General features: G+C 37.6%; 1 protein-coding gene across 1 annotated transcript; it reads left to right on the forward strand.

The window, feature by feature from the left end:
* The first annotated feature begins 7,258 nt into the window (after window positions 1-7,258).
* LOC135738425 (solute carrier family 22 member 23) lies at window positions 7,259-23,977 on the forward strand. Its single transcript, XM_065256463.1, has 10 exons — window positions 7,259-8,215; window positions 12,345-12,448; window positions 12,528-12,682; window positions 19,356-19,524; window positions 19,710-19,837; window positions 19,945-20,047; window positions 20,293-20,504; window positions 20,651-20,683; window positions 20,805-20,928; window positions 21,793-23,977. The coding sequence occupies exons 1-10, from the start codon at window positions 7,823-7,825 to the stop codon at window positions 22,157-22,159; spliced, it is 1,788 nt and encodes a 595-aa protein (XP_065112535.1). The 5' UTR covers window positions 7,259-7,822; the 3' UTR covers window positions 22,160-23,977.
* The last annotated feature ends 34 nt before the right edge of the window (window positions 23,978-24,011 follow it).

Consider the following 24,011-nt stretch of genomic DNA (forward strand, 5'->3'; position numbering starts at 1 on the left):
AACTCTGCACACAAGATTTCGAAGCACTTTCCATTACTGTTGGTTCAGGGTTTACAGGAAAGTCGAGTCTGTCTTGTAAATACCCTGCAGTCAGTTTCTGATTAACTTGAAATGCCCTTGGCAAGAATAGACAGATATTTCAGAATCTAAACATGTTAACACATGACATGGCTCATGCATGCACATCAAACTCCAAATATCAAATTGCATCCAGATCTGTGATCTTACTGAATAAACTGGCTTGCACTTTAGTTTTCTGAATTGATTTGAGTGCAGTTTTTGTTGCGTGCTTGTGTGTTTTTATTTGCTCTGAATCTTTGGGGTCATGCATGGCATTCTGCTTGCAGTAAATACTTTAGGGACAGAGTAAATATTTCGGGACAGTTCATTTCTGAATACAACTAAAGTTTAAAGGCGGGGTGCATGATTTAAAAAAAAAAATTGGAAAAGGGAGTCGGGCCGAGTACCAAAACTCACTTGTAGCCAATCAGCAGTAAGGGGCGTCTCTACTATCCGACATCGTTGCCTAGGTTGTGTATGTGTGGGGCGGATCATTCAAAAGAAGGTCCAGATTTTATTGGGGTAGGGGCGTGTTTGTTAAGGTGATCAACATTGGTATTCAGAGATCATGCACCCCGCCTTTAAAGCAGCATGCAATTCTGTTGACTCTCTGATGACAATAAAAGTTTCAGTATTTATTTCGAACAGTTAAGTTGTAGTCATCTTTCATCAACATGTGACTTAATCTGACTCTTTGCTGTTTGGCGGTTGTCACTCACCATCCAATCCTTATCGTGGATAAGTCCCACCTACAATCTTGTTTTATTTAGAAATACATCAGCATACAAAAATAAAATTGTCATGTGACTTTAAAAATACTTTCAGGATTGTAGCACGTCTATGGCTGTGGGTGCAACACACCCACAGTTGTGATATTTCACACGCAGATGTGCACATTTGACCGATCATACCGGCCAGAGAGTTAGACAGGAGAGAGACAGACAGTTCAGTCTCACACATTCAATGCTTTGGGCACATTTTTAAATGCATGCACTGCATGTCCCGACCTGAGGAGCATTAATATACACAGAAATATAACCATGTGTTTGTGGTGACCTTACAGATGCATGTCATTACTGCATAAATAAACCCGTAAGAAAGAGAAATCACAAATGAGATCTTTTAATGTCCCATTATATGTTAATCTGAGACTGATAAAATAGATTAAATGAAGAGCAAATGCTAGTTTGAATTATTTTTCCCCCGGTAAGGTCACAGGTGTCTCCTCTGGAGTATAAAGAAATGTCAGCAATGACTTTTAACTCTGATGTATTTAAAACGCTAAAGTCTGAGAACTCAATATGAACGCTGTCATTTCTCATCAAACTCTTACTACTTGCAGGAAAAATTTTAAGGAGATTCATATGAGATAAAGTTAATACTTATAAGAGTTGATACATTGCAGATTCACATTCAGATATTGATTTGCTTTTTGCTGTTGTATGTTTCCCAGTACATTTGAAGGAAAGCATCATTCACACACTTAGACATGCAAACGTGTTCTGTCATTTTCATGTCGCCTGTGGCGAGGGTGGAAATGTTTGAGCGTAGCCTAACAGTCAGATGCATTTTTTAGCTTCAGAATGTACAAACATGCATGAAATATGGGCCATATACAGGTGAATCTCACAAAAACTGTCAAGAAGGTGTCAAGTTAACACAGTCAAAAGAATTGAAAAATGCTTTAAATAATAAAGAAATTAAATCTGATTATTGCATTGTGGCATTATGTTCATTATGGATGCATATTTTTCCTCCAAAAACATCCAATTACCATAATGCAAAAAAACGTAATCTCATTGCTATAATGACACAAATTAAAAGTACTTATAAAATACCTTTTGTTGCATCTGTAATTTATGTTGATTTGCAATGCATTTTCGATAAATTTAGTTAAAAGTTGCACACTGTAAAAAATACTTTAAAAAGATACTTTGGCGCATTACATTTTTTTTGTTGAATCAACTTAGATTTACAAGTCATTTCAACTTATGCCTACTACTATATATCTTGACTAAAGATGAGTTGTTATAACTATGAGTTGTTATAACTTATAAAATATAGTTGAAAAAAGTCAACTTCAAGTTGATTTAACACAAAAATTTTAAGCAGGCACATTATCATAATTTGGAAGGCACAGCGTGCAATTTTGCATTTGCAGCCCAAATTTTGCATTGCAGCCCAAAAATAAATGAAATTAAATAACTAAACAAATGAATGAATGAACAAAACAAGTTGTTATCACTGTTGACTTTGCTTACATGATGGAAAATCATCTCACAAGTTGCTTTGGCAAAAATGATATGTAATGGTTATTGTTTGCTTCAATGTATAAAAATAACTTCATGATGTGAAAGAAAAGAAATCTTACCCCACTCCCAAAAGTGGTTTGTTGTATTAAAACATTTTCAATGATATAATCTTAGTCTAATTACAGTAACACAAGTGGATATCAAGTGTCTATCAAATGCATTTTTTATGTGAGAGTGAAATGCAGTGTGTAGTTTAACATGTTTGCAATAGAGGTCATCATCTTATATTTCTCTGCGGCTTTATATAGGCTATGCTGTATTAAGAGACGCTGTCATACGTGATCTAATATGCAAATGAACCCGGCCTGTTCAGCAACTTTCCAGAAGGCCACACCCTCAGTCTGGTTCAACTTCACACTAACCAAATGAGCCAAATGGAAACTCACCACTGCTCCTTACTGAATAACAAATAGCTGAATGGGTTTCAGTGTCTTTTCTACATCTTTCCCATACAGACCATAATCTAAATGAAACTTTACTTTTGATTTGCTTCAGTCTTATTCATTTAAATGCAGAGGAGGATATTATTCATCCATTACACAATATATATCATTTATTTAACAGATGACAGCACAGGGTTGATCCTCGACAGCTCACAGACAGGAAGTGACTAAAACAACAGATGCTTAAGTCATTCATCTGCTCAAGTCATTCATCTGCTCAGTGGCTCCTCTCCCAAATCCCATCTGATTCACCTGAGTGCCTCCTCACCTGGGACTTCTGATAGAAACTACTTTCACCTGAATGCATGAACGAAACACCCAATTATGTTTTAGGCTTACATAGGCAAAAACTGGGATTATTATTCGTGTCATTGTAAAAAGTTGCACTAAAGTCAAAAGAAAAACTAAATTTTTATTCTCTCACACTTTTAAAGGGCAGAATAATAAACTGTTTCTTATTTCTATTCCTCAAACAACATAAACATTTGGTCACACAAGCGTCTCTCATATAGACTGTGCCTAATGCAGTTTAAATGAGGGATATCCTCCAGAAGGCCATTGTGTTATCACCATAGCCTACTGTTATTCTTTAGGAAGGGAATCCTGAGAAATCCTCTCTGATAATACCTGCTAACAGTTATTTCAGGAAACATACAGAGAGAGAGAGAGAGAAAGACGCTGTGTTTGTGGTTTGCTCCTGAGAGTTTAAACCGATCGTGTTACAAATAACCTGATACTCTTAGTAAACCAGGCCTTTCTCTCTCTCTCTCTGTGTGTCACCTCATTGTCTTCTTCTCAGGATTCAGGAAGTATTATCAGCATAGTACAATTACATACATGCAAAGTCCTACCAACATTACAGCATGGCTAACCACAAAGCGTTCAGAAGACACTTTTTAGTCTAGATCTAGTCTAATCCCTGTCTGGGAAACTGTCCCATAAACTTTAAAGTTGCAATATTAGTGTACTCCAAATAATAAATGATTACAAATGATATTAAATTATTCTAATGCGTGCATAAAAACAAACACAATCTCACGAGAATTCTTACAAGATGGCTAATTTGTATTCATTTGTGCAATGTCATTTGTGCATTTTAGTAAGATTTGCATTAACCCCCATGACGTTGGAGTTAAGGGTTGGTCTTTGTCGTTGCTTTTTTAGTAATCGTACAACTTTGGTGATTCACACCTTATGAATTTATATGAATTGGCCAACTTGTAAAATATGTTCATGAGATCAGGTTGAAAAAACAGCTATACAAAGAAGGGTGTGCATTGTTTTTTTAATAATTCATCGGACTAATTATGCAACTTATACCACATTGTTCAGGTTTTTGTCCTTAAAATACTTTTGTGAGTAGGATTTCTCATGCAGCTCATCTAAAGCAATCACTGTTATTCATTTTCTTATATTTTTGCTCATTTTATTTATTCTTTTCAATTGATTTATTTCGCTACCACCCAGGTAAAAAAGTAGTACACTTCCATAGTGTACTTAAAGTGCTTTATTTTCACACACTAATTTTGTACCTACTATACTAAAAATTAATCTTTAGTACTTTTTAAGATGTTCTTAAGATTATCTAAGTGTACTTCACTGTGCTATTTTGAGACACCATGAATATGAACTAAAATAGTATACAAAGATGGGTTCAAGTTTACTACAAGTGGTGCCTAAATACATTTTTTAAATACATTTTAGTTTGCATTTATGGTGTCTCAAAATAGCACAGTGAAGTACACTTAGATGATCTTAAGAAGTACTAAAGATGATTTTTTAGTATAGTAAGTACAAAATTAGTGTGTGAAAATAAAGCACTTTAAGTACACTATGGTAGTGTACTACTTTTTCACCTGGGCACACATATATTTATGTTTTATTTGTTGAAATTAAACAAATCCACTATTGTAGTTAAACTTGGCATAGTGATAAGAAACTGTGGTCCTGGAACTACTTCATATGTGTGTTTACTAAAAAATAATGCACACCCTTACAACACTTGTCAACCAATCAGAATGAAGCATTCAGTAACCCTGCGGTATAACAGAATGTATGAAACTGTAGTAGTTTGAGAGGAAGATACTTGTTGACTCTGTTTGACTCTCATAGTCATGATAGTAGTAAATAAAAACAACAGGAACTATAAGATTTATGTTGTGAATCAAAATAAAACAATTTTATTAAATGTGAGTACTGCTCAAAGTAGCCAGCTAACTCTCATTGTTCCATTGGCTTTGAACTCTACATTATCAGATTAATTTAGGGAAGTACACAGACCACTCAGCATACAGTACATTTTTCTGTAGGCTATAATCGTTTAGAAATTATTTATACTGACAGATACCCTGGAGCAATCCCAAACACATCCACACGTGTACAAACACTCACACACAGATGTTGCATAAGCCTGGTGAGAACAGGTTTGTGTGTATATGGTGGGATGGAGGTTTACCTTCAGTCCAATGAGATAAAACAAACATTTCATCCTGCAACAGTTTTACTGCAAGACATAACTGTGCATGCAGAAATAACAGAAGGAGGTGGAGTTATTGCACATTTGTGTGAAGTGTATAAGCTCTGACAGCATGCACTCATCTCAATGTGAAAAAATACATCACACTACTTTAACCCCAAACAATCTTTCCAGCACATTCAATTTACACACAACAATACATAATAAACGCTTCCCTTTTGAATGCATGATGTCACAGCAGGCAGCCGTACGCCCACTGTCATCAATTATAAATGACACTGTTAAACAGTGGAAAAACAAACAAATGAAATTGATTTTTAAAAATAGTACAGTGGTAATACCACCCTATAATTTGAAGAGAGAGTCAGATTAGATTTATTATCATTTTAACCACCAGATACATCTTGTTTCACACAACATTTCTCCAGGGCCATTGTGCTACACAAGACACATATTTAACATTACACGTCTATGGAGTAACATGTCGACTATATTATAATGTCACAAATACTTACAAAACAGCTACCCCGCACATTAATTCATTTTTATTAACAATGCCATCTACTGGTGAATATTAAAAATCAGAATCTGGAAAATGCAATTACCAACACGCGCCTGTAGGTGGAGACAAACAGCAGCATTTGTGGCTGGCAGCTGAACCCTAAATATATGTAAAACTTTTTTAATGCATGTAAATGTTTTTATTTTATTTTATTATTAACCATTGGCACGTCATTATTGATATTATCATGGATAAAACCTCTCAAATCAGTATTCTTCTAAAAAAATAATATATTTTATAATATGTAAGATAAAAAAACGTTACTAGTTAATATAACCCTTTTTTTCCTATAAAACAAAAACGTTATCTTAATTTGTCCTGCAGAGGGCGCCCGACGGATCGTGTGCCGCATTCAAATGTACATTTTTTTTTTTTAGACATTTTTACACTTTGAAGTACAATCGTTACAATCGTCAAAAACCATTGATCTTTAAGATTTGCTGCAGACATATATAATAGTAATTTGCCTGAAAATCATTGTAAAAAATTACTCATTCATTAAAGCTCATTGCGACAACGCTAAGAAAAGTAACAGATATCACGTGACAACTACGTCACCACGCCACTTGCGGCGCAGCTAGAACTGACAGGCAGATGACGCTAAAGTACCGCGAGAGCGAGACGAAATTAGACTTCTTATGATTTCTTGAATCGCTCTCGCGGTACTTTGACGTCTTCCGCCTGTGCGGGACTGCAGGAAGTCGAACAAGCCTATTCTTATCAAGTTTTTTTTTGAACATCTAATTATTTTTATTTTTAATACTAGAATCAAAAGTAAATAAAACATCAAAGCCCTCAAAAAAAAAAAAAAACATTTAAATAGGGCGAACAACTTTTAATGTTTACTTCATACAACTGGATGACTTAATTTAACTAACTTAATAACTTAACAAAATATACATTTATATAAAAGTTTTACTTCAAATTAACATTTAGGACGCAGTTTGTGTTAAATACTTTGCAAACATGAACAGAGAAAAACATCTATAAAATATGTTTTAGTAAGCCGACTGGTTGACGGTGACTTCATTTTAGCGTCATTAAATAAGATTAATTACTTTGTCCATAAAAAAAAGCGAGATCTATCATTTAAAATGACACTATGGTAAGACATATGTATTAGTTAATAAATGCTCTGGCAATAATAATGTATCTGGCAAATCTCTTCAATTTTTAAAAAATAAAAATATAAGTGATGAATATAAAGCAAAGTTCATCCAAAACATAAACACATCTCGTCCACTAATAGTTAAATCCCATTGAAGTGTTTTCTCTGAGCTCGTGGGGGCAGATGTCACACAAAGGGTCTTTGTTGTGTTTGTCCAATCACACACAGTGGAGGACACACAACCCGTGTGTGGGTCTGCCAATGAACGCGCTCGATCTCTATGAAGAGGGAGGATCTTACATTTGGATGCTGTAAGCGTGCAATGCTTTGCTCTGCCCTGTACGGTTTGTATGTATCGGTCACCGGTGCGAACGGGCGGACGGAGTGCGGGCTACTTTGCGTCGAGGGTGTAATACAAAGATTAACCCTAAACTAATACGCAAGGCTGCGTTTAAAGGCAACTTGGTACCCGCGAGGATGCGCTCAGCATCATCCAGTGATGTAATGTGATGGGAATAACGCAGGATACAGTGATGGATACACGGGCCACACCTGTGCTGCGGATGGACAGGTGCGTTACCTGTGGACCTGTTGGAGACCACCGGGCACAAATGCGCAGCACTGGGCATCACACGACCCAATGATGGCGTTGTGACACACCATTGGATCGAACAAAGACCTAATGGGTCCTATTCGTGGCACTCGTTTTATATCGATGATTAGATTCAAAGCACTGGATTCAGTTCACACTGGCCTTATATTAACTGGACGGAGCCGTCTGCGTTTCATCTGCGTGCGTAAAAGCTTGAATTCGAGACAAAGACCGTGTGGATGTAACGCGCACCGGTGAAAAAACGCGCTATGGATGCGGTTCGGCTGGACGCGCTCAATCCGCCGGCCGAGAACGGCAATGTGTCGCAGTCCGAACCGCGCAAGCGGCTCTCGCAGGTGGACACGGTGGTTCTGCCGTTTCTCGGGGGGTTCGGGAGATATCAGCGGCGTCTGGTGGCCCTGACGTGGATCCCGGCGGTGCTGATCTCGTTCAGCCAGTTCTCCGATTACTTTCTGCTCGGGGAGCCGGACAAGAAGTGCGTCCGCCCGGTTCATGGCAACGGGACAGGATCGGCCCGTGTTTTACTTTCGGAACTGATTGCTAACGGGACAGAAAGCGACACCGGTTACGGTTCGGCGTGCATGTGCTCGGAGTGGAGGTTTGAACTGCAGTCGGGACTGCAGCAGAATGTGGTCACCAAGGTAAGAGACTCTGCTCTCAATGTCCTTGGATGGGATTCCCCTCTGGGCTGATGGAAATAAACGTTCATCCCAAAAATAACAAACTGACATCATTTACGCAACCTGTCCTTGCAAATCTGGACGACTCACCAAAGAGATGCTTAGCAGAATATTATGCTGTGAAGTGCAATGTTATTCTCACAGTGAAACTGAAATAAAGAGTGGGGCTGTCAGTCATTACAATGATATAAAAACATAGCTGAGATTAAGTTTCTCATCTTGAATCTTCAATTATTCCTGACACAAACTTTAAAGGATTTAGTGTACACTTAATAGGGACTACTTTTATCACTTTCTTGCTATTTTTGAGATCAGTAACCAATAGGGCTGCAAGATATATCAAAATAACAGAAATATTTCAGTATGCACATTTTGCAAAAACGGAATGATTTTAATCATTCAGAAAGTTATGTTTAGTGGGCAAAGTTTTTGAGTTGATGCAGATAGCAGAAAGATTTATTTTCTAAGAAAAATGCGAAACATATTGGTTTTAAGTTTTTAACTTTACAAACTTCAAGCATTATTAAGTCACATACAGTCTTAAAAATAAAGGTGCTTTAAAGGTTTTTCACAGCGATGACATAGAAGAACCATATTTGGTCTTTCAATGAACCATTCAGTCAAAGGCTCTTAGAGGAACCATTTCTTTTTAATAACCTTTTATGAAAAGGTTATTTACGGAACCATTCAGCCCCAAAATGGTTCTTTTATGGCATCATTTATTTTAAGAGTTTACTGGAAGGTGCTTTCATGTCTATGTGTTTGAATCCTTTTATCATCAGACCTGAAGTGAAATGGCTAATGGAAATGTGTGTTAGTTCAAAATCTCCACTGGGATTGGTAAAATGGGCAATGAAGTCACATTTCAGATTTGAGTTTAATTCGTGAGGTCTCATCTAACATGCACTGTAAACATTTAACCTTAAACGAGCACACATCAATAACCGTATGCTATTTTGTCCAGTTTCGAATCATTACACGTTAATAATAACATTCATGATAAAATGCCACAGTTAAGGGAGGAACTACAATGGAAAAGAGAAATGTCATGCAGTTCATCAGCCTATCAGGTCTCCTACAGACTGATCATTCAGTGTCACACCCAGAGTCGACCCGAGCAGATAACCTGGTAAAATCCTCCCCCGACAGATAACTGAGGCCCTTCCTGAAGCACAGTTCATAAACACTAACCAGTTGAGACCCCTAAAACTCAAATGTTTACTACAGTCATCTCTAAACTATTCTTTCTTTTCCAGTAGCAGCAGTGTTCTGGTTTAACTGTTGTTAGCCGAGTAGAGCGACTGACTGATGTTTTCATGACCTGCTGTGAGGGTTTGCGTGACCTTTCTCACACTGATTGCCTCGTGTCTTTTCTGACCGTGTTAAAAGAAGCTCATTCATACCGGCAGTGGTGCTAACAAATGTTAATGAAGCGCTTTGGCCTGTTCAATGTTTGAGGATGTGAGAATACTGCAGGACCGAGATCTTTATTGGTCATTATAAACCCCGCAGTGCTATTTTTGATCACATTTGTCACTGGGATTGTCAGGTTCATTTAAACAGTTTTGGAAAAAACTAAAAAGTTTTTATATTCTCAATCCTACTTTTGAGGTCTAAACCATATCGTTTTTTTTAAGTAACAGGTTTAAATTGATTGCGTACCAATATGGAAATTGATTTTTGTATCAGTTTAATGAAAAATTAACCAATTTTCATACAGATCTCTATAAATAATATCGGTAACACAATTAAGTTGTATTTGTTAACATTAGTAAATGCATAAGCTAACATGAACTAACAATGAACAATGAGTTTTGCAGGATTGATTAATATTTAAAGAGCTCAGATTCAAAAGCCGCTAAACACCACCTCTGTCAATAATGGGATATTGGCCAAATGCTCTTGGCACATATGATTATATGATCATCAAACACTTTCACTTCAAATCTGCTGAATCAAGCCATTCAGAAATACCGTTTTTGTTGGCAGAATCCTCTAACGCTACGTTTTGTAAGCGCACAGAAGACAACTTGGAAAAACGTTGGCGTGCGTATCCCACATTTCAGTTGTCGAGCTGCAAGAGTTTTTTACCCGGTTAAAGGTGGTTTACTATATGTAGTAGGATATTGACGGAATTGTGTAGCCTTTTACATTTATTCAGAAAGAAATGTGAAGAATAACGAGACTTTTTTTAAGAAGCGGATACTTTCGCTGAAAAAGCTTGCATGCACTTAGAGGGTTTTGCAGATAATGATTTAGTGATTTTCATTGGTATTAAAGTGACTCATGTGACTCAAAATGACTCAAACTAAACACAAGAGCTTGATAACAATGCCCATTTACAAGAAACACATGTCAGGGTTTTGCATCTGAACTCTTTATTTGTCAAAGTTAGTTAAAGTCAATGCAGTTGTTCAGGTTTGTTTATTGTGCATATATTTGTACACTCAGGTTTTTTATTGTTGGCTGGATATTTTTGGGGGAGCAGAGCCAAAATCTGGGGTGGCAATGCCCCCCCTAGACCCCAGCCAGTGCTATTTTATGTTAGCTAATGCATTAAGTAAGCAATAATTGACGACGGGCCATTGAATTATAAGAAAATAATGCACACCCAAGGTGGTAATACGTTACACCGCAGATGTGCATTATTTTCAAATAATTCAAAGGACCGGAGTCAATTATTCCGCTTATATCACGGTTACCACAAACATTGCTCTTGTGTATATTTTTAAGACATTTGACAAGTTAGGTGTGCAGTTTACAGAAAAACAATTAACACCCATGAAACATTTCTCAGCCAATCAGAATAAAGCATTCAACAGCCCCGTGGTATAACAAATGTTAACAAATACAACCTTATTGTAAAGTGTATAACATGAGAAATGGATGGATGGTAAATGAAATGCATGCTTTAAGGGCCGTTCACATTATAACAATAACGTTAACTATATTAGCGTCCACACCACCGGACGAACTTTATGCGAATTTGCTTCACGAGGCACAGTACTCGCGCAAATCATTTACCTTCAATGGCATTAACTAATATTACATATTTCTTTTAATAAAAATGCTTGTAATCGCTCATGTCATTAAATGTATAAATATGCTGTTCTTGTTGCATTTACACAGCACTGCAGGTATAACCAGCAGATGTCCTTAAAGGGGCAATAAGTAGGATTTACCCCCATCTAGTGGTGAAATTGTATTTTGCATTCAAACGAACAGTGCTCTCTAGCGCCTCGCCTTTTCAAGTGCATGTTGCAACTGCGTTAGCCGTGATGCACTCACTGATCTCCTTTCAGCTGGTTGACGTGTTCTGACGCATTGGTAGGCTAGTGCTTTTTGTCCCTCTCTGCTATTATAGTTTATCAGTATGGCGGAACGATATGGATGCGTCATTGGAGAAATTCTAAGCTTACAAAGAAAAGTCAGATCACTGGCAGAGGTCATATTCATGAATAAAGACATTGATTTTGATTAATAAAACACTTAAAATCCTACTTACTGTCCCTTTAAACCCTGCGTTTCACGTATCTTTAAACCGTGAATCTACTTTGTGTAATCAAAAATCTTACCTTTTGGTATAGTCAGTGTTAAGTTACTAGAATAAAAACATTATGAAGTCAATTTCACTGCAACAGTGGTGAACACCTGAGGTGATTTTATGTAATGGACCTCAGGAATGAGCTTCTCCACAGTGCCTGTCATGTCAATGCACATGCACTTTAGATTCAAATAGATTTGATTGGCTGTCAACGGTTATCGTTCATCAGTTAGAAAAAAATGCTCAGCAAGTGATCCCAACGATATCTTTCATTGTATCTTTATCGTTATAGTTCTTGGGTGAACGTTAAAATAAAATGATTTTTAAAACAACATTTTTACATAGTTATAATGTGAACGGCCCTTTACCCTCATAATATGTTTCTGTTTGGATTCATGAGCAATGAGACAAAATCTTTAAATAATCTGAATTATCCACCTATATTTCTATGTATCAACTTGAATGTCCTGTATATTATGTTTTATAGTGATATATCTAAATCCTCTAATATTACTTTGTGTGTTTCTCTTGTTTTTCCTTTAAAAGTGGACGCTGGTGTGTGATGGAGAGTGGAAGGTTCATATTGCAAAGTTCTCTCTGTTGGTCGGGTCGATATTTGGTTACTTGCTGATGGGAGCGATGGCAGACTGGTGAGTTACGCGCAGTAAGTGTGTTTGACAGATACCTGGCAGGATTCTCCTCACAGTAAAGTGTTTTTCTCTCTCTTAGGTTGGGTCGTATCCCCGTGCTGCTGGTGTCTGTGCTCTCTTTGCTGGTGTTCGGGTTAGCCATGGCGTTTTCTGTGGATATGGCCATGTTCAGCACACTGCGCTTCTTTGAAGGCTTTTGTCTAGCCGCTATCAGGTTATCTCTTTACGTCCTGAGTAAGTTCTGGTTTTGTCCTCTGTCCTTTTTGGATTTGTTCGTATTGCGGCTAAGTTCCACAAAAACATTCATTTTCATCAGACTTTTTAACTATACACTATGTATGTGTTTTTGTAGCTCAGTTGGTAGATCACTGTGTTAGCAGCACAAAAGGTCATGGGGTCAATCCCAGGGAAAACACATAGTGATAAATTGAATAAGTTGTAATGCAGGGGTCTTCAAGTACTCTTTGTTCGAGGGCCAGATTTAAAAAATGTAAATATGATGCGGGCCAAACTTTTACTTTATTTTTAGCTTTTATACATTTCTACTTTTACCTATTATATATATATATATATATATATATATATATATATATATATATATATATATATATATATATATATATATATATATAATTATTATTAAATATGTTAATTATGTTGTTTTTGTTATTTTTTGTTATATATTTAAAAAAAACATGCATTCTTAAAACAAGATGCACACATCCAGTATTTTGCCTTTTAATGACTGAAAACTCATATTTAATTTTTTTATGTTTTAAAAACAATTTCAACATTGCAAGAGCCAAATGTTAATAGTTCAACTATGAACATTGCACAAACAACTTCTTTTGTTTATAACTGTTTAACTTTCAAAATTGTTACATTTCAAGTATTAACAACATATAGCCAGTGTTCTCCTAATGACTAAAATTGCACTTCATGTTTTCTTTATTAATATTTTTAAAGTATATAGGCCAAACCACCTTTCAATTGTACACTACATTCAGACACGACTGTCGGAGTTCTCCCCCTAGTGGCAGTCGTAATGAAATTTCAGTTTAATCATAAATTTGTGTCAACATGAGAGATAAGCTCATTTCAACGCAAGAGCCTTTAATCTACGAATATATTTATACTTAATAACTTACTTATATCAGTAATCAATAGTTTTTAACTCTTTCACCGCCATTGACGAGATATCTCGTCAATTAAGAGAAAACGCTTCCCCGCCAATGACGAGATTTTCCGTCTTTCCGCAATACCGCTATTATCCACCAGGTGGCGCCCTTCCGCAACTTTTTAAACCCGGAAGTATTGCCCTATGGCAAGCGGCTGCATGTCCGTGTCTGTTTTAAAGATCGCTCTGAATGGGATCTCTATGAAAAGTCCGTCACAAAAATTGAATTATCTCTGCTTTTTGCTCAAATGTGGTGTTTTTGCAGAAACCTACCCATATTCAAAAGCTGATTACAAAAGAACCACTAAAGGTAGGAAGAAACGTTTTTTTTTGTTTGAAAGCAGAGGGTCTGTTCTTTCATTTGGTCTATTGTATGTTTATATATTTAAAGAAGAACATTTTCTAGAAGGCATTCAACTTTGGTGAAAATCATGAAAAACGCTGGCTGGCAACTTTTTTTAAAAACTCTGGCGGTGAAAGAGTTAAATGATTCAAGTGTTACTAATAAAGTTTTCCGACTCTCCTTCCGGTTTATCGGCCATAATTTGTCATGTACAGTGAAAAGGCGGCTTTAAAGGAAAACACCACCGTTTTTCAATATTTTACTATGTTCTTACCTCAACTTAGACTAATTAATCCATCTCTATCTTTTTTCAATGCGTGCACTTTTAATCTTTGTACAGCGCATTGTGAATGTGTTAGCATTTAGCCTAGCCCCATTCTTTCCTTAGGATCCAAAAAGGGATGAATTTAGAAGCCACCAAACACTTCCATGTGTTCCCTATTTAAAGACTGTTACATGAGTAGTTACACGAGTAAGTATGGTGGCACAAAATAAAACTTTTGTTTGGAGCCATAGGAATGAATGGGGCTAGGCTAAATGCTAACACATTCAAGAAGTGCTGTACAAAGATTAAAAGTGCACGCATTGAAAAAAGATAGCCATTTATTAATTCATCTAAGTTGAGGTAAAAACAAAGGAAAATATTGAAAAACGGTGGTGTTTTCCTTTAAAGTAACCACGCTGATTTTAAATGATCCGGTGCGACAGATAAAGATGATTGGAGGGCCACCACTTGACTAGCCCTGTTGTAATGAATTGTAAATGGTTTGGATTAAACAGTCTGCCAAATGCATAGGTGTAAAGGAAGTACATAGACTTTTAATAACTTGATGTGGCTCTTTGAAACCTGCAAGAATATTTACCTGTACTGTATTTGTATCGCCTTTATGCTGATTTAAATAATAAATACATCATTGTAATATAGTAATAAGAATCTAATCAGAATAATGACAATGACAGATTTCAGGATACATGAATGGTTGAAATGTGTTTAATTGGCTTAAACCTAATGTCACACATAAATATAAAGGGTAAGCGTTTTTCTTTTGATTTTAGGGTCAAATGTGAGCAGTTCTCCAAAGATTTACTCAAAGCACTGTCACTGGTTTTAAGCACAAGGTTTTTTATTGATGGTAGATTTAATGCTCAGTGTGCGGTTTTCTGATGAACACACACACACACACACACACACACACACACACACACACACACACACACACACACACACACACACACACACACGCACACACACTCCTGTAAGTGCTGCTGATGAAGTTACTTTCAGACGTCTCTGTGTTTGTGTTTAATTGTGTAAGCACCTTAGAAGTTCATTAATTTTCTCTAATGGAGGCACTTTCTGCTTTGTTCAGACTCAAATAATGATTCTGCTCTTTTACAGAAAACATCTCCTCTACAGCCTTTGGGCTTTAATCATTTACAGTGAAAATAAAATAACATTTACAAGCCTTTTATTGTCAGAGAGATTGAAATGTTGTACAGATGTTTGCTAAGTCAAGCATGACTGTAAATATTGCTCACAGGGTTAGAGGTTTGTTTACATTATTAACCCTCATAACTCAATTCTGTACACACATACAATATGAATAAATCCTCAAATCATACAGCTTGTGCTTTAAGCATTTTATAAACATGCATGTTTGAGCTGCCTTAATTTAAAAACATTTTGCATTAAGTACACTCACCTAAAGGATTATTAGGAACACCACACTAATTCTGTGTTTGACCCCCTTTCGCCTTCAGAACTGCCTTAATTCTACATGCCATTGATTCAACTGAAAGCATTCTTTAGAAAAGTTGGCCCATATTGATAGGATAGCATCTTGCAATTGATGGAGATTTGTGGGATGCACATCCAGGGCACGAAGCTCCCGTTCCACCACATCCCAAAGATGCTCTATTGGGCTGAGATCTGGTGACATTGGGGGCCATTTTAGTACAGTGAACTCATTGTCATGTTCAAGAAACCAATTTGAAATGATTCGAGCTTTGTGACATGGTACATTATCCTGCTGGAAGTAGTCATCAGAGGATGGGAACATGGTGGTCATAAAGGGATGGACATGGCCAGAAACAATGCTCAGGTAGGCCGTGGCATTTAAATGATGCCCAATTGGCACTAAGGGGCCTAAAGTGTGCCAAGAAAACATCCCCCACCCCATTACACCACCACCACCAGCCTGCACAATGGTAACAAGGCATGATGGATCCATGTTCTCATTCTGTTTACGCCAAATTCTGACTCTACCATCTGAATGTCTCAACAGAAATCGAGACTCATCAGACCAGGAAACATTTTTCCAGTCTTCAACTGTCCAATTTTGGTGAGCTCGTGCAAATTGTAACCTCTTTTTCCTTTAGTGGAGATGAGTGGTACCCGGTGGGGTCTTCTGCTGTTGTAGCCCATCCGCCTCAAGGTTGTGCGTGTTGTGGCTTCACAAATGCTTTGCTGCATACCTCGGTTGTAACGAGTGATTTTTTCAGTCAAAGTTGCTCTTCTATCATCTTGAATCAGTCGGCCCATTCTTCTCTGACCTTTAGCATCAACAAGGCATTTTCACCCACAGGACTGCCGCATACTGGATGTTTTTCCCTTTTCACACCATTCTTTGTAAACCCTAGAAATGGTTGTGCATGAAAATCCCAGTAACTGCAGATTGTGAAATACTCAGACCGGCCCATCTGACACCAACAACCATGCCACGCTCAAAATTGCTTAAATCACCTTTCTTTCCCATTCTGACACTCAGTTTGGAGTTCAGGAGATTGTCTTGACCAGGACCACACCCCTAAATGCATTGAAGCAACTGCCATGTGATTGGTTGATTAGATAATTGCATTAATGAGAAATTGAACAGGTGTTCCTAATAATCCTTTAGGGGAATGTATATCAGTGCCATTGTGTTGTTTTGCACGCCAGTATTGTTTTTTTAAGGTATTTTTTTAAAAAAAACTACTTAAATGTCCTAATATACCTAAGGCCTAGTCCTGGATTATTCTAAACCCTGTTCGGGAAACCGCCCCAATGAGTAAAAATTCCCATAGACTGACCCATATACAGATCAGAATATCATAGAGATTTGAACCAGTAACCATTTAGCAACACTATAGCAACCACACAGCAATTCCTTGTGATGTCAGTAAGGGCTGATAATATTGCCTTCTGTAAAATAAAAATCTAGCTGAAAGTAGTATGTCATCCAGGCACTTTTTGCATACTGTTTTTCAAATACTATGAATTCAGACGTACTACTCGCCCCGCATACTGATTTTCGCATGCTATATAGTTTGAAAGTAGGTGATTTCAGTTGTCCTAAATAAACTTTTATTTGTACAGATAGTTGTGATCAGAACGATTGCCATTGTTATATTTGTTATAGCTTGCATGCTGCGAGACTTACATTTTAATAGATTTTGTTTGGCTGTCAGTTTTTATCATTTATCAGCTTGCAAAATACTGCTCTGATGGTAATTCCAGCGATATCAGTCCTCTTTTTCATTCTCATTATAATGTAGTTGTGGCGACTCTCTTAAATTTATAATGATTTTTTAAAAACTTTACCGTCCTTAACCCATCAATGTTGTTGTTTAACACACAGAACACAAAAGCATCTCATCTTTCCTTAATATCTGCTTAAGGTTTGATAAATTGATCTGTTGGGAGTAAGTATATTAGGAGCGTAACAGCAGGGAAATGAATGAGATGCTTAGATGTTCAGATGTACACAAAAAGCATGTGAGGCGAGTTATAGTATTATGTGACGCTCTTGTCTGTCTGTCTGACCCCTCCTGCTCTCATCCACCTACATGTGCTGTATGTAACCGGGTAAGACAGAGAGATTTGGTGGAGTTTTGAGGGATTGAGGGTTAATGTCTATCTAGATTGGATCCGTTTCTTTTTAAGGGTCCTGTCATCGGCTTCAGAGACCCTCGACTCTGATGAGCTGAGATTATAAGTGGGCTCTTAGGAAAGAGTCACATTGCTAGTAAACTAAAAACCTGCATATATTTGCATATTTTACTGCACACTAAAATGTATACAATTTGCAGATGATGTACTTTTGCAGTAGTATTAATTTATACTGTATTGTAGTGTTGAAACATAGTGCATGAACCTAAAGTCCGCGTAAAAATACATTCACAAGTCTTTTGATTTCTGTAAAATAAGTTCGGTTTGAGATGATTAACCAAAAAATATAGATGACAAAACTTATTCCCATTTACTATACATTACATTTACATTTCGCGCTTCACACAGATCTTCTCTAGATCAGTCAGGTTTCTGGCCTGATGCTGAGAAACACAGAGTTTGAGGTCCCTCCAAAGATTCTCGATTGGGTTTAGGTCTGGAGACTGGCTAGGCCACGCCAGAACCTTGATATGCTTCTTACAGAGCCACTCCTTGGTTATCCTAGCTGTGTGCTTCAGGTCATTGTCATGTCGGAAGACCCAGCCTCGACCCATCTTCAATGCTCTAGCTGAGGGAGGGAGGTTGTTCCCCAAAATCTCGCAATACATGGCCCGGTCATCCTCTCCTTAATACAGTGCAGTCGCCCTGTCTCATGTGCAGAAAAACACCCCCAAAGGATGATGCTACCACCCCCATGCTGGGATGGTGCTCATCATTCTTCTTCCTCCAAACACGTTTAGTGGAATTACTTTGTGGAATTACATGACTTTCTCCCATGACTCCTCTGGATCATCCAAATGGTCATTGGCAAACTTAAGACGGGCCTGGACATGTGCTGGTTTAAGCAGGGGAACCTTCCGTGCCATGCATGATTTCAAACCATGACGTCTTAAGGCCGTTTCACATGGTTCGCGGCAACCGCGAGTGTTTAGTTCTTTTTCAATAGGAGACGTGCAGAAAGCGGCAAAAAGGGGGGCGGAGTTGGTCCACACGCCATGCTCGTGCACCCAAAATCCTATTCCTTCTCCGGACATGGTACTACATGACAGGCGCCGTTGAAGATAAACATATTTGCACTAAATGCTGCACAAAATGCTTCCAATACAAGAGAAAAGCTGAAGCCGCGCGGCGATTTTACCGCGTACCATGTGAAACGGCCATTAGTGTATTACCAACAGTAACCTTGGAAACGGTGGTTCCTATATATCATATTAATTGATCGGTGCTTGCTATATATCATATTAATTGATCACATGTTTGATACACGTTTGAAAAAGTATATACAATTTTATTTGAATATAATCAATTTATAAGAACAATACTATTTGCAACAATACCATATATACTACTTATTTAATAATTGACCCATTTTTTCTCCGTCTTTCTTGTAAAGCTGCTTTGAAGCAAAGAAACGTTGTAAAAAACTGCTATACAAACAAATGTTTTTTCTGCCTATCAGGGATTGAGTTATGTCTGCCAAAGTGGCGTTTCTCCATGACCATGATCGCCAGTCTGATTGTGGTTGGTGGGCAGCTCTTGATGCCCGGTTTGGCAGCGTTATGCCGCGATTGGCAGATTCTTCAGATTACAATCATCGCTCCATTTGTGCTTATGCTCCCATACGTATGGTAAGATCTACGCCCTGAACCCTAACTTAAGCTTATAAATAAACAAGCTGCAAGCAATAACAATCAGATGTCAAGTTCACCACACATCAGTCATAGCAACATTTGCTGCTTCAGACTCTAAACTTCTTGTTTAGTTTATCACCTATAAAATTAACAACCTCCTTTATTTTCTGCCTTTACTTCAGGATGTTTCCTGAATCTCTACGCTGGTTGTTGGTCACTCAACACTACCAAAGAGCCAAACGACAAATGTACAGAATCGCCCAGAGCAACAACGTAGACACGACGACCGATCCGAGCGGCATCCTCTCAGGTGAACACTGACGTGTGCTAGATACTGATGAATACAGTACAGATGCCAATAGTGACAGTGCTTTACCTTAATGATGATGATGAGGATGATGAAGGTGTTTTTTTTAGAGTTGGAGGCAGAACTGCAGCAGACGCCTGAGACCTGTTGTGTAACGCAGCTGAGGAGCACCAGAAACCTGTGGAAGAACACAGTTGTGCTTTGTGTTAACTCGTAAGTGTATCAAAAAATAGTGAGCTCACTTGCTGTCTACATAGGCAAGTAGCATCACAAATACATAGTACACATACAGGTCTTGTATAAAGTAATACATTTCCAGAGCTCTTTTCCAAATAATAGACTGTACTACCTATATATTCAGCTCTCAAGGATTTGAGACACAACTAGGTCTTGATGCAAGTTAATTTTTAGATGTTCAGTTTTATGTTAACATGAAATCAATCTTTCCCATCTGTCAGGTTGACCGGCTACGGCATCCATCACTGTTTCGCTCGTAGCGTCTCCGAGGGCAGCGCGACTCATCTGCATTATTATGCATTAGCTGCGATAGCAACAGCGTCTTGTTTGGTGGTATTTCCCGTAGTAGGAGGTTTTGGCAGGAGAGGAGGTTTGCTTACCTTCATGATCATTACAGCCCTGGCATCTCTGCTGCAGCTTGGCTTGCTAAACCGTAAGAACACAAACACTTACAGTAATTGTACTCACTTGCAGTCTTGCCATTTATCCATCATAATTAAAAATGTAAACATTGTTTATGTCCCAGTGTTGTGAGCTATAATTGTGTATTAATAGCAGTCTTCTTTTCTCCAAACACAGTCATTGGAAAGTACAGTCTTCGGCATGATGAAGGTAAAAGCTTCCTGCGTTTTGTTTTGTATGACATATTGTATGTAAAGGTGTGTTGTGTATTTACAGTATGTTATTTTTGTATTAATAAGTTATATGTGTACCGTTTTCTCTTCTGATGCAGTTCTCAGAGACACTCTGAATCGGCGGTTCTCATACGCGTTCTCCATCATTGGAATGTTCTCATCTCATGCCGTCAGCACGCTCAGCATCTTTTACTGCGCAGAGATCACGCCAACTGTTATCAGGTCAGTGCCAATCTCTCCCTCCCTCTCTCTCTCTCTCGATGGAGATCCTGTTTGTCCTCCTGTATAAAATATTTACATCAATATTAGTGACAGTGATCTACTGTATCAGTAGTGTCTGCAAAAAGCATTTAATGCATTAAAATGATTTATTTTGTTCTTAAGCACAACAAAAACTGCAACAAAGTTGCTGTGGATAACACTGTCTATCAAATGTAAATAAAAGGATTATGTTGTTTTTAGCAAATAAAATTTAAAGGTGCAGTGTGTAATTAGAAAAAAAAAAATCTCTTGACAGAAATGCTAAATCATAAACAAAACTATATTATTAGGGGTGTATAAAGACCTTTTTATAACGAATTGTTATGTTTTTATTACCTTAGAATAAGATGTTTTTATCTATATACACAGAGGGTCCCCTTACGTGGAAGTCGCCATTTTGTGCCACCATGTTTCTATTGAAGCCCTTAACGGACAAACTTTTTTTACTAAGTTGTCTCGACGATGACATGTTTTTCCTGTGGCGGCTAGTGTAGCTTCTCTATGCGTTTCTAAAGCGAGGGGTGAGCAGTGGACTGAGTCGTTGGTTGCAATTCCCCACCTTACCACTAGATGCCGCTAAAATTTCCACACTGCACCTTTAAAAACAGTTGATTCATGAATACTGTCCAATGTCAGAAAGGATAAGGTAAAAGGGACAATGACAAAACATTTTTTTTAAAGTATAGTTTCAAATAAAACCAATACAATTCCAATTATGGCAAAAAAGATATCAGTTTTAAATTCTATTGTTTGTTTTTCAGCAGGTGATAATAACATATCAGGGATTTCTGATGATGGGTTATATTTGTTCTTTGTGTGTCACAGAGGTGGAGGTGTGGGTTTGGTGTTGGCCAGCGCAGGTTTCGGTATGTTAACGGCACCGTTGATGGAGCTTCACAATCAGAAGGGCTTCTTCCTCCATCACATCATCCTCACGTGCTGCACGCTGCTCTGCATCATCTGCATACCGTTATTACCGGAGACCGCCGGACAGCCGCTACCCGAGACCATCGCGGAGGGAGAAGGGATGATGCGGAGACCGATCATCCCCGCTGAGCAGCATCATCTCCTGTCCCGGACGGAAGTCAGGGAGTACTCACGCGTCCAGGACACGCCCCTTCACCAGGTCTTCAACTCTGGCAACGGGTCGATGCCCAGCAACAGCACAGCCAATGGTGTGAGGACTTCATGACGTTTACGCCCATACTCAAAGCCGCCAAACGGAGAACCGCGATGGCGAGCTGATTGAACTACCGCAGTGACGTTACAATTTGCCAAGATTTACGTTTTTATAAGCGTGGAAAGTGACTGATAAACGCCTCATTAACCAGCATCGGTGAAGATTACCATTGTAGAAAGCGAAAATATTATTTTAACTTTCATTCCGTGAAAGGAAGTCTATTTTTTCGAATAGCCACTAAGTTAGCTAATTTAACTTCGGCCGAACAAGAAAGGAATTTCGGAATTGAATGTGAATTTTGTATGTTTGGTAAATCGTGTATTTATTATGAACAGAACGATGCTAAAAGGTAAAAGACAAACATCGGCTTCCATAATGAAATAAACGTGTGTTCGATGAGCTGCGCAGATCGATGTGCGTATGACGTCAAAGTACCGCGAAAGCGACATACGAGCGTGTGGAGTAGTCTGCTCTCGCGATACTTCGACGTCGATCTGCGTACACGCTCAATGAAGACGAAAACGCTTATAAACACAACAAATTTGTGTACTTTTGTTGTTTAAACCAATTCTTCAAAAACATGAGCACAACAATTATTGTGCATTTAACATAAATGCATGCAACAGTACTTACATGAACTCAAAACACTGATGTGACAATTTACCTAAATGTAGTTTTGCAGAAAATTGCTCTACTTGGGTTTCATGTTGCACTGAACTGAACGCAACATTAAACATGAGAAAGGTCTAATTTACACACAAATTGGCTCTGATGGTTTTCATTATTGATGCCCAAGTATGTGTGCACCAATTCATTTTTTTTAGTCTTGTTTGTTTTGCACGAAATCTGGAAAAGCAATCATGAAGCGGCCAAATGAATCTGTAATGAGTGTATATGAAACCATGACAAGACAGATGATGGCTGTTGACAAGAAAAACAGCATAACTTAATAGTATGCTATAAAGATGCAAAAATAAACAAACCCACCTGTTACAGGTTACTGCAGCACAAGGCGTTAATTCAACAGCACCTGTCAAAGCACGTTTCATTGCAAATCATTTTCTCATAACATGAAGTCTAAATACGGTAATAAAGTCTATTTTAAACCATTAAGATTTTTTGCATTCCTACAATTTCTCTTTTTGTCCAAAACAAATATACAGTATTACAGTAAAAGGAAACACTGCTGGGGGATTGATTTCACAATGAAAAAATCTTAATGGTTGAAAAAGACTTAATTTATGCAAAATATAATTTTCCAGTCCCTGGTTTCCTTCTGGACCTATAAATGTGAACTGGAAGTTAATGCAGAGAGCGATCACTTGAAGGGCTGCTGAGTGTTTTCATGTATATTAATCCATTATCAATCTGTAGAATAGCAGTGCAGTAACTTAATCATCAGCATCTATCCTCAAACTATTCAGAAAAAACATTTCACTTCTTCATTACAAGTTGCATTTGTCACATTGTGTGAGTAATAGTGAGTATTAAGTAATATACACATTTCGCATTCGGCTAGTGTCCTGCATATGCTAGTAAACTCGAGCAACATCTTGACTGTTCATTAAGAAAAAAGCACATATGAATCTCAGAGAAAAATGTCCAGCTCATATTTAAGCCCAAATCATAAGTGAGAAAAAAACATGACCTAAGAAATGTATAAATTTAAATTTGTGCAGAAGACAAACGTTTTGAAGCATCAGTGTATTTTTCTGTATTTGCAGACTCCTGTGTGTCATTTTTAAGACTAGGATTAAATAGAAATTTCATACATTTTAATGATCCATTTAAAGACATTGCACTTGTAAATAAATACCTTTTTTAATACAGTATTTTTGTGATTACTGCATTTAATTATATAGAG

Source organism: Paramisgurnus dabryanus, chromosome 12 (assembly GCF_030506205.2).
Source record: "Paramisgurnus dabryanus chromosome 12, PD_genome_1.1, whole genome shotgun sequence".
Taxonomy (NCBI): Eukaryota; Metazoa; Chordata; class Actinopteri; order Cypriniformes; family Cobitidae; genus Paramisgurnus; species Paramisgurnus dabryanus.